Source organism: Anolis carolinensis, unplaced genomic scaffold (assembly GCF_035594765.1).
Source record: "Anolis carolinensis isolate JA03-04 unplaced genomic scaffold, rAnoCar3.1.pri scaffold_14, whole genome shotgun sequence".
Classification (NCBI taxonomy): domain Eukaryota; kingdom Metazoa; phylum Chordata; class Lepidosauria; order Squamata; family Dactyloidae; genus Anolis; species Anolis carolinensis.
In genome coordinates this window covers 8,228,030-8,240,329 of record NW_026943825.1, presented here as the reverse complement: position 1 = coordinate 8,240,329, position 12,300 = coordinate 8,228,030, and the positions used below count along the sequence as shown (strand labels likewise).

General features: G+C 40.5%; 1 protein-coding gene across 2 annotated transcripts in view; it reads left to right on the top strand.

Moving 5' to 3' along the window:
- tomm40l (translocase of outer mitochondrial membrane 40 like) overlaps positions 1 to 12,300 on the top strand; it is a 39,234-nt gene that overhangs the window by 8,699 nt on the left and 18,235 nt on the right. The window contains exons 1-2 of one of the 2 annotated variants that reach the window (XM_062964923.1): positions 8,243 to 8,546; positions 11,898 to 11,965. In XM_062964923.1, the coding sequence (XP_062820993.1) occupies positions 8,438 to 8,546; positions 11,898 to 11,965 (177 nt within the window). In that variant the 5' untranslated portion in view covers positions 8,243 to 8,437. Of the gene's footprint in view, positions 1 to 8,242; positions 8,547 to 11,897; positions 11,966 to 12,300 lie in introns of those variants that run through there. The other variant, XM_062964924.1, reaches the window with a different exon arrangement.

Genomic DNA, 12,300 nt, shown 5'->3' with positions numbered 1-12,300 from the left:
TTCTTTGCTGCTGGGAGGTGGTACTTGAGGCATAAGTTCCAATGAATCATTTGGGCCACATAGTTGTGCCTCTGTTTGTAGTCTGTCTGTACGATTTTCTTACAGCAGCTGAGGATATGATCCATGGTTTCGTCGGTTTCCTTGCACAGTCTGCATTTTGGGTCATCAGCTGATTTTTCGATCTTGATCTTAATTGCATTTGTTCTGATGGCTTGCTCCTGGGATTATTATTATTATTATTATTATTATTATTTGTGACATTTCTATCCCGCCCTTCTCACCCTGACGGGGACTCAGGGCGGCTTACAAGTTATATGTACAGGAGAGTCTCACTTATCCAACATAAATGGGCCGGCAGAACATTGGATAAGCGACTATGTTGGATAATAAGGAGAGATTAAGGAGAAGCCTATTAAACATCAAATTAGGTTATGATTTTACAAATTAAGCACCAAAACATCATGTTATACAATAAATTTGGCAGAAAAGGTAGTTCAATACGCAGTAATGCTACGTAGTAATTACTGTATTTACGAATTTAGCACCAAAATATCACGATGTATTGAAAACATTGACTACAAAAATGTGTTGGATAATCCAGAACGTTGGATAAGTGAGTTTTGGATAAGTGAGATTCTACTGTCTGTACAATAGAGTCTCACTTATCCAACATAAACGGGCCGGCAGAACATTGGATAAGCGAATATGTTGGATAATAAGGAAAGATTAAGGAGAAGCCTATTAAACATCAATTTAGGTTATGATTTTACAAATTAAGCACCCAAACAATAAATTTGGCAGAAAAAGTAGTTCAATATGCAGTAATGCTATGTAGTAATTACTGTATTTACCAATTTCACACCAAAATATCATGATATATTGAAAACATTGACTACAAAAATGCATTGGATAATCCCGAATGCTGGATAAGTGAATGTTGGATAAGTGAGACTCTACTGTACATACAATATATTATATTATTAGCATAGCACAATATAAGCATTATATTGTACCATACCACTATACTACAATATTATTAGTAATATTACATGTAATATAAATATACAATTATAATAGTGTATCATTATTATATTGTACTACATTATAATATTATTATCAATATTATATGTACATACAATATATTATTTAGTATAGCATAATATGAGTGTTCCCATCATTCTTTCGCTGGATTGAAATTCCCATTGCTCTTTGTCTGGACTGCACTTCCTATCATCCTGTAGCTGGATTGCATTTCCTACCATTCTTTGGCTGGATTGCAATTCTCGTCACGCTTTGGCTGGTTAACTGAGAATATTTCCTTTCCTGCCCAGCTAAGGCCATAAAGCGATGTGCAACAAGGCATGTAAAAGCATTCATTAAAACGGATTAAAATAATTGTAAAAGCCAGTTGGAAAATATTATATAAGCCTGAAAGCCTTTAAGCCCCTGTCTCTCTATCATTCTGTTGCATTGGCATAACTTGTCATTATACGTAACACTTGTTTTAGGCTCTGCTGCCTTTGATAGGGCTGCTGTGAGTTTTTCGGGCTGCCTGGCATCCTCAGAAGTTTCCAGCAGACTTCACAACCTCTGAGGATGCCTGCCATAGATGTGGGCAAATCATCAGGAGAGAATGCTTCTTGAACGTGGCTAGAAAAATCACAGCCACCCTTTTAATTGATTGTTTATGACATTCTCTGATGTTCTCTGTTTTTGTTCATTACAGACAACCCAATATAATTTCAGGATGAAACAGGAAGCAAAAAGATACAATAATACAGTAGCGTCTCACTTATCCAACATTCTGGATTATCCAACGCATTTTTGTAGTCAATGTTTTCAATGCATTGTGATATTTTGGTGCTAAATTTGTAAATACAGTCATTACTACATAGCATTAATGTGTAATGAACTACTTTTTCTGTCAAATTGGTTGCATAACATGATGTTTTGGTGCTTAATTTGTAAAATCATAACCTATTTTGATGTTTAATAGGCTTTTTCTTAATCTCTCCTTATTATCCAACATATTCACTTATCCAACGTTCTGCCGATCCATTTATGTTGGATAAGTGAGACTCTACTGTATATACAGTAGAGTCTCACTTATCCAACATTCGCTTATCCAACGTTCTGGATTATCCAACGCAATCTGCCTCCTGCCTAGATCCACAGCTGTTTCTCTAGGCAGCAAGGACCGAACTTTTTACACATTTAATTTCAGACAGTATTGTTACTGTAATTTCATTTTATGCAATTCTATCTTTATTTGTAGTCAGTTTGTTAGTAGCCAGTGTTTTTGTAGTCAATGTTTTCAATACATTGCAATGTTTTGGTGCTAAATTCGTAAATACAGTCATTACTATATAACATGACTGTGTACTGAACTGCTTTTTCTGTCAATTTGTTGTAAAACATGATGTTTTGGTGCTTAATTTGTAAAATTATAACGTAATTTGACATTTGTAAGGCTTTTCCTTAACCCTTCCTTATTATCCAACATTTTCACTTATCCAACATTCTGCCGGCCTGTTTATGTTGGATAAGTGAGACTCTAATGTATTATTATTAATTAATTTATTTATTTATATACTGCTCTATCTCCTTGAGAAGACTCACGGCGGTTTCCAACATGAGTGCAAAATAATCAGTTGTCAAGACAACATACAATAACTTAACACAGCAACGTAAACAATATCTCTGTCTGAACACAAGGCAGCAGTGTGATGCAGCAGCAAAAAAGGCCAATGCGATTCCAGGCTGCATCGATAGGAATATAGTGTCTAGACCAGTGATGGCCAACCTATGACACTCGTGTCAGCACTGACACACCTAGCCATTTTTGCTGACACGCTGCTGCATGCAAATTTATTGGATGACTATGTCTTTTGTGGCCAAATTCGGTGTGATTTGGTCCAGTGGTTTTGTTGTTTACTCCATGGGAATTATGCACATTACATTATCATTATATCATTCTATTATTATTTTATTATTATTGTAGTATATTATCATATTATTACTATTATATTATTATTATATTATTCATTATTCATGACTACATTGAAACTAGAATAGAGAGAAATCAGTGTGGAAACTGCAAGAGGTACCATAGATTGTTGTACATGGAAATAATGGTAGTAAACAGTTTTTGATTTATTAAATACAGTTATATATTACAATTATACATTTTTGTTATTTAAACTATACATATTGCGAAATTATGTTTTTTTTCTCGAAGTGACACACCACCCAAGTCATGCTAGTTTTTTTTTTTTTTGGTGAATTTTGACACACCAAGCGCAAAAGGTTGCCTATTATTGGTCTAGATCAGGGGTCCTCAAACTTTTGAAGTGGAGGGCCGATTCACAGTCCCTCAGACTGCTGGGGGAACGGGCTAGGATGAAATAGTCCAAAATTAGGATTGTTGTTGTTGTGTGCCTTCAAGTCATTTCAGGCTTAGGTCAACCCTAAGTCTAAAGTTTAGGACAGAGGCCAGGTCAATGACCTTGGGGGGCCACATCTGACCCATGGGCCTTAGTTTGGGGACCCCTGATCTAGATGATCTCATAAGACCATAGGTAAGCAAACAGACCTCCAAAGACCATCTAGATGGTCTCATAAGACCATTGGTAAGGAAAGGGACCCTCAAAGGCCATCTAGATGGTCTCATAAGACCATAGGTAAAGAAAGGGACCTCCAAAAGCCATCTAGATGGTCTCATAAGACCATCAGTAAAGAAAGGGACCCTCAAAGGCCATCTAGATGGTCTCATAAGACCATAGGTAAAGAAAGGGACCTCCAAAAGCCATCTAGATGGTCTCATAAGACCATAGGTAAAGAAAGTGACCTCCAAAAGCCATCCAGATGGTCTCATAAGACCATCAGTAAGGAAAGGGACCCTCAAAGGCCATCTAGATGGTCTCATAGGACCATAGGTAAGGAAAGGGACCTCCAAAAGCCATCTAGATGTCTCATAAGACCATAGGTAAAGAAAGTGACCTCCAAAAGCCATCTAGATGGTCTCATAAGACCATCAGTAAGGAAAGGGACCCTCAAAAGCCATCTAGATGGTCTCATAGGACCATAGGTAAGGAAAGGCACCCTCAAAGCCCATCTAGATGGTCTCATAAGGCCGTAGCTAAGCAAAGAGACCTCCAAAGACCATCTAGATGATCTCATAAGGCTATAAGTAAGCAAAGAGACCTCCAAAGACCAGCTAGACTTAGGCCAACCCTAAGTCTAAAGTTTAGGACAGGGGCCAGGTCAATGACCTTGGAGGGCCGCATCTGGCCCCCGGGCCTTAGTTTGGGGACCCCTGGTCTAGACCAAGGGAAGTCACAGTCCCACTCAATTCCGCTTTGGTGAGACCTCACCTGGAATAACACAGTGGCCTGTTCTGGGCACAGTTGAAGAAGATTAAGCCCAGAGAAGGGTGACCAAGCCATATGAGGAGCATCTTAGGGAGCTGGGGATGTTTACCTTGGGAGAAAAGAAGGTTAAGAGGGGACATGAGAGTTATGTTTAACTGTTTGCTTGTTTTCTTCTGCTCCGGAGACTAGGACACAAGGGAACATTGGATTCAGATTGCAGGAAAAGAGATTCCACCTAAATATTAGGACAAACCTCCTGTTTTGGCGTTGGAATCTGCTGACTCGTGTTTCCCCGCTTCCTCTCGCCCGGTCCCTGAGCAAATGTGACATGTTGGAGGTCAATGTCCAGCGATAAGAGCAGATCAGAGGCCTGTCCTTCACCCCACCGTGGATCGACTCTGCCCCATCTGTGAGCTGGAAGCACTCTTTGGAAGACGGACAGGGCACTGCCAAACCTTTCCAATGACAATGTGTTGTCGAAGGCTTTCATGGCCGGAATCACAGGATTGGTGTGTATTTCTGGCCATGTTCCAGAAGCATTCTCTCCTGACGTTTCGCCCTCATCCATGCCAGGCATCCTCAGAGATGCCTCACAACCGAATATGTGATTACGGGATGGGTTAGGGAACTAGCGTTCCTTTCTGGGAGTTGTAGTTCTCCCACAACCAGGGAAATTGTAACCTCCACCGATGATGGGCCACACTTGGCACACAGAACCCGCATGGCTCACTCAACCTACTAGAGGGGTTACAGGAGACTGACTTACCAGAGTGGGAGTTGTAGTTCACCCTACACTCAACCTCACCCATGATGCATCCAGAGCAAAGTTGCCCAACTTAACACACTTCAAGTCCTGATGGGAGTTTCTCAGGGTTGAACTGGCATGATGGGAGCTGTAGTTCACCCACAACCTTATGCATTTTGGACAATTAAAAAACTGACTTATTCAAAAAACAAATAATAAAAAGAATAATATCAACTTTTGATAATAATGATGATAGTGGTGCCTCCTTCTCTGGAGGTTCTTAAGCAGAGGCTGGATGGCCATCTGTTGGGAGGGCTTTGATGGTGTCTTCCTGCCTGGACTAGATAGTCTCTGCCTTGCTTATCCACTATTGCAACCTTTTTGTTTTTAATCTGATGTTTTAATTCTGTGGTGTGTTTTTTCACCTAATGTGTATATTTTATTATTGGTTTTTGTTTTTGTCCTTTGATGTTTTATATTTTATCATTGCTTGTATTTGGATTTTGTTGTAAGCCGCCCCGAGTCCCCTTCGGGGGAGATGGAGGCGGGATATAAATAAACTTCTTCTTCTTCTTCTTCTTCTTCTTATTATTATTATCTTTAATATAATAATAACAATATGTATAATCATAATAAGCATCATCCTCTGGAGGTTTATAAGCAGAGGCTGGATGGCCATCTGTCGGGAGGGCTTTGATGGTGTCTTCCTGCCTGGCAGAAAGGGGTTGCACTAGATTGTCTCTACCATCTTTAATATAATAATATTAATATAACAATAACAATATGTATAATAATAATAATCCTCCTCTGGAGGTTTATAAGCAGAGGCTGGATGGCCCTCTGTCGGGAGGGCTTTGATGGTGTCTTCCTGCCTGGCAGAAAGGGGTTGCACTAGATTGTCTCTACCATCTTTAATATAATAATACTAGCTGTGCCCGGCCACGCGTTGCTGTGGCGAAGTCTGGTGGTCTGGGAAATAAAGTATTGGGGAATTGGTGGTAGTTAAGGTCAAGGGTAAAGGTTTTCCCCAGACATTAAGTCCAGTCGTGTCTGACTCTGGGGGTTGGTGCTCATCTCCATTTCTAAGCCGAAGAGCCGGCGTTGTCCGTAGACTCCTCCAAGGTCATGTGGGATGACTACATGGACCGGCGTTACCTTCCCGCCGGAGCAGTACCTATTGATGCACTCACATTTGCATGTTTTTGAACTTCTGGGTTGGCAGAAGCTGGGGCTAACAGTGGGGGCTCTCTCCGCTCCCCCAATTCAAACCTGTGGCCTTTCGGTCCAGAAGTTCAGCAGCTCAGCGCTTTAACACGCTGCGCCATCAGGGGATATTATTTCCTAAAGGTTGTGAATATACAATATTTCTGATTGGTTTTTTTTTTGTTTGTTGGAGGCAAGTATGAATGCTGCAATTAGGAAAAATGATTAGGATGTAATGGCCTTGCAGCTTTAAAGCCTGGCTGTTTCCTCCCTGAGTGAATTTTTTGTTGGGAGGTGTTAGCTGGCCCTGATTGTTTCCTGTCTGGAATTCCCTTGTTTTCAGAGTGGTGTTGTTTGCGATATTTTATGTGCTTCTACTGTCTGTGGCCCTGAGAAAACAGAGGATTTTCCAGACTTTGATGATGGGAATACTTTGTTGGGAGGTGTTAGCTGGCCCTGATTGTTTCCTGTCTGGAATTCCCCTGTTTATTTACTGTCCTGGTTTTAGAGATTATATTGTTCTGCATTATTCTATCCCAGTAATTATTTCATATTAAAGAAGAATCTCACTTATCCAACATTCGCTTATACAATGTTCTGGATTATCCAACGCAGTCTGCCTTTTCATAATCAATGCTTTTGTAGTCAGTGTTTTAAATTCATTGTGATATTTTAGTGGTAAATTTGTAAATACAGTACAGTAGAGTCTCACTTATCCAACATAAACGGGCCGGCAGAACGTTGGATAAGCGAATATGTTGGATAATGAGGAATTAAGGATAACCCTATTAAACATCAAATTAAGTTATGATTTTACAAATAAAGCACCAAAACATCATGTTAGACAACAAATTTGTCAGAAAAAGTAGTTCAGTACACAGTAATGCTATATAGTAATTACTGTATTTATGAATTTAGCACCAAAATATCATGATATATTGAAAGCATTGACTACAAAAATGCGTTGGATAATCCAGAACGTTGGATAAGCGAGACTCTACTGTAAATACTACATAGCATTACTGCGCATGGAACTACTTTTTCTGTCAAATTTGTTGTATAATATGATGTTTTGGTGCTTAATTTGTATAACGATTACCTAATTTGATGTTTAATTGGCTTTTCCTGAATCCCTTCTTATTATCCAACATATTCACTTATCCTGCCAGCCTGTTTACGTTGGATAAGTGAGACTCTGCTGTATATTTCTAATCTTATATTATCTGCTCAGAACTCGATTATATGAGGCCCCTTCTTCACAGCTGTATAAAATGCACACTGAAGTGGGTTATATGGTAGTGTGGAGTCAAGATAATCCAGTGCAAAGCAGATAATATAAGATTATAAATGGGTTCTATAGCTGTGTGGAAGGGCCTTGAGTCTACACTGCCATATAATCCAGTGCAAATTAGATAATCTGTGGAAGAAGCCTAAGTGAGGCCTAAATCTGCCTGTCCCCTAACTGAAGCCTGGCTGTCCCTTGGTTGCTAGGCAACCAAGTGGGCAGAGATTAGCCCTCTAAACTGGCAGCAATTGGATAAAAAAATTATTCCTCTCCCTCTAATTAGGACTTTATTTTTCTTTTCTTTTTGTTGTATCAACCTTGAGGCGTGGATGATGGGTTGTGTTGTCAAATTTTGAGGTTGGGGGGCCTGTACTTTTGTTGTTTTGTGAATTGCCGTGATGCCATCACTCTTTTATATATATAAATTAATATAATAATAACAATATGTATAATAATAATCCTTCTCTGGAGGTTTATAAGCAGAGGCTGGATGGCCCTCTGTCGGGAGGGCTTTGATGGTGTCTTCCTGCCTGGCAGAATGGACTGACTGTCCCTGAAGCTTTTTTCCAACCCTAGCATTCTATGTTGAAGCATTCAACCAATGGCAACGCAGCGGAGAAAGGGTGGGACGTCACGGCCGTCCAATCAGAACACAGGGCTTGGGCTTGCCCGTGACAAAGATGGCCGCCGGAGGAAGCGTTCGGGAGTTGTCGGGTGAGGGGATCGCTTCCGGAAGAAAGCGCTTCGGCATGGCGGCCCTTGTGGAGACAGGCTCTTCCTAGCCTTGGCCTAGCCAGGCCTTCCCATGGGCCGAACCGGTTGAGCTGGAAGGCCATGGGGAACGCGCTGCCCCTTCGGCCGGGCTCCCTGAGGGGCGCCCCGAGGAAGGAGGAGGCCCGGAGCAACCCGGGAAGCTTCGACGAGCTCCACCGGAAGTGCAAAGGTCGGTGATGCGGCTGACACAATGAAAGATGGGCCCAAATGGACCAGCTTGGGCCTTCCAGGTGCTTTGGACTCCAACTTCCAGCATTCCTCACGGCCTCAGGCCCTTTCCTTTCCCCCCTCAGCCGCTTAAGGAAAGGGCCTGAGGCTGTGAGGAATGCTGGGAGTTGGAGTCCAAAGCACTTAGACGCCCAAGTTGGCTCATACCTCCCCTAGGCCTTAAAAATGCAAAGCAGAGATAGAGAAGGACTTGGAAACAATGTCATTGTGAAAGGGAGCTTAATTATATGAGCCTACAGTGTGATGCTGCAGCACAGAAGGCCAATGCGATGCCTTCTGTGGCAGGGCCTTCTCAGTGGAACTCGGCTGTGGAACTCCCTCCCCAGTGACATCCGGCAGGCTCCATCCCTTTTGGGGTTCAGAAAGAAGCTGAAGACCTGGCTATGCGCCCAAGAGTTTTTACTGGCTTCAAATAAGGTTTTTGTACAAGGTCTGGTGGACGAATGGCATAAGCACTTTGCACTGTTTTAAACTTTGTATAAAAAGGTAAAGGTTTCCCCTGACATTAAGTCCAGTCGTGACCGACTCTGGGGGTTGGTGCTCATCTCCATTTCTAAGCCAAAGAGCCGGCGTTGTCCATAGACACCTCCAAGGTCATGTGGCCATAGGCATGACTGCATGGACCGCCGTTACCTTCCCGCCGGAGTGGTAGAATCATAGAATCATAGAATAGTAGAGTTGGAAGAGACCACATGGGCCATCCAGTCCAACCCCCTGCTAAGTACCTATTGATCTACTCACATTGGCATGTTTTCGAACTGCTAGGTTGGCAGAAGCTGGAGCTAACACTCCGCTCCCGGGATTTGAACCTGCGACCTTTCGGTCTGCAAATTCAGCAGACTTTGTATACTGTATATTATAACTGTTTAAACTGTTTTATTGTATTGTATTATTGTGTATCGGCATGAATTGCCAGTTTGTAAGCCGCCCTGAGTCCCCTCGGGTGAGAAGGGCGGGGTAGAAATGACGGAAATAAATAAATAAAATAAATAGGCTGCATCTGTAGAAGAATAACATCCATCTTGAGGTTTACCAAGACTCTTAGGACCTTTCCACATAGACATATAACTCAGAATATCAAGGTGGATACTATAGTCCACCATATCTGCTTGGAACTGGGTTATCTATGATTTGAACGGGGTTATCTATGATTCTGTTATCATATCTGGAGCCTCTGGTGGCCTAGGGGATAAAAGCCTCGTGACTTGAAGGTTGGGTTGCTGACCTGAAAGCTGCCAGGTTCGAATCCCACCTGGGGAGAGTGTGGATGAGCTCCCTCTATCAGCTCCAGCTCCATGCGGGGACATGAGAGAAGCCTCCCACAAGGATGGTAAAACATCAAAACATCCGGGCGTCCCCTGGGCAACGTCCTTGCAGACGGCCAATTCTCTCACTCCAGAAGCAACTCCTGACACACACAAAAAAATTATATCGGAGTCCACATGGCCATATAATAATAATATAATAATAATAATAATAATTTGGAAACAATAGACATTGACAAAATTACAATCTGCCAACTGCAAAAGGCCACCCTATTGGGATCTGCGTGCATCATCCGAGAATACATCACACAGTCCTAGACACTTGGGAAGTGTTTGACTTGTGATTTTGTGATACGAAATCCAGCATATTTATCATATTTGCTATGTCATACATACAATATAATAATAATAATAATACAATAGAGTCTTGCTTATCCAAGCCTCTGGATAATCCAAGCCATTTTTGCAGTCAATGTTTTCAATATATTGTGATATTTTGGTGCTAAATTCGTAAATACAGTATTTACTACATAGCATTACTGCGTATTGAACTACTTTTTCTGTCAAATTTGTTGTATAACATGATGTTTTGGTGCTTAATTTGTAAAACCATAACCTAATTTGATGTTTAATAGGCTTTTCCTTAATCCCTCCTTATTATCCAACATATTCACTTATCCAACGTTCTACTGGCCAGTTTATGTTGGATAAGTGAGACTCTACTGTAATAATAATAATAATAATAATAATAATAATACTTTGGAAACAATAGACATTGACAAAATTATGATCTGCCAACTGCAAAAGGCCACCCTACTGGCATCTGCGTGCATCATCCGAAAATACATCACACAGTCCTAGACACTTGGGAAGTGTTCGACTTGTGATTTTGTGATACGAAATCCAGCATATTTATCATGCTTGCTATGTCATACATACAATATAATAATAATAATAATAATAATAATAACAATAATAATAATAATAATAATAATAATAACAATAATAATAACAATAATAAAAACATTATTTATATACCGCCTTATCTCCTGGATGGGACTCCGGGCGGTTTCCAATCATAAAAACAACACATACATTACATAGCAACATAATAACACATTATTAAGCAAGGTAAAACAATACAATTATGTAGCAATAAATAACATTTACACAACCTGATCAAGGGGACGGGAACCATAAACCCAATATATTAAAGTGTATTTATTTATTATTTATTTATTTGCTACATTTATATGCTGCCCTTCTCACCCCGAAGGGGACTCAAGAGAGGCTTACAAATTAAATTTACATACAATATTATATTATTAGCATAGTACAATACTGGTAATAAATTACTATATTGTACTGTATCAATATATTGTAATATTATTAGTAATATTACATGTAAATTTAATATATAATTAATATTATTATATTGTATTATTAGTATTATATTGTATTACAATATAATATTATGAATATTATATGTATATACAATATGTTATAATTATTATATATTATTCTGTATCATTTTAGGCTAGATCAATCTTGTGCAATATATTCAGGCCCAGAGATCGGCGGTATTTCAGTGTAATTATATAACCCAGGACTCTTCCACACAGCCATAGACTATCAAGGCGAATAATCCATAGTATCCGCTATGAACTGGGTTATCTGAATCCACACTGCCAAATATTCCACTTCAAAGCAGATAATGGTGGATTTTCTACAGCTGTGTGGAAGGGAACCAAGACAGGCCCTATATCCCAGGATCTGATCCCAGGTTGTCTGTTTATCTGGCAATGCAGACTCATATAATCCAGTTTAAAATAGAAAACTTGGGATCAGATCCTGGGATACAGGGCCTGTCTAGTAGGGCCCCTAGATCCCATTCACATGCAATATGCTATGTTGCTTAATCTCTAGAGAAGCAGAAAAAGAAATAGGGAAACCAGTTGCTGCTTAGAAAGTTTGAAGTAAATGAGAGTAAACATAAGCACGGCTTCATTCTCCTCTTCTCCTGCCAGAAGTCTTCCCGCAGCAGATGGAAGGAGTCAAACTCATCGTAAACAAATCCTTCAGTAGCCATTTTCAGGTATGTATCCTTGTTGCTGTTCACTATGCTAGCATCTTGGGGTCACTGGGTTGCTGTGAGTTTTCCTGGCTGTATAGACATGTTCCAGAAGCATTCTCTCCTGACATTTCACCCACATCTATGGCAGGCATCCACAGAGGTTGGTGAGGTTTGTGGGGTTTAAATATCTGTGGCATGTCTAAGGTGGGAGAAAGAAGTCTTGTACGTTTGAGGCAAGTGTGAATGTTGCAATTGGCCAGCTTGATTAGCATTGAATGGCCTTGCAGCTTCAAAGCCTGCCTGCTGCCTGCCTGGGGGAATCCTTTGTTGGGAGGTGAAGAAGAGGATGAGCTTCT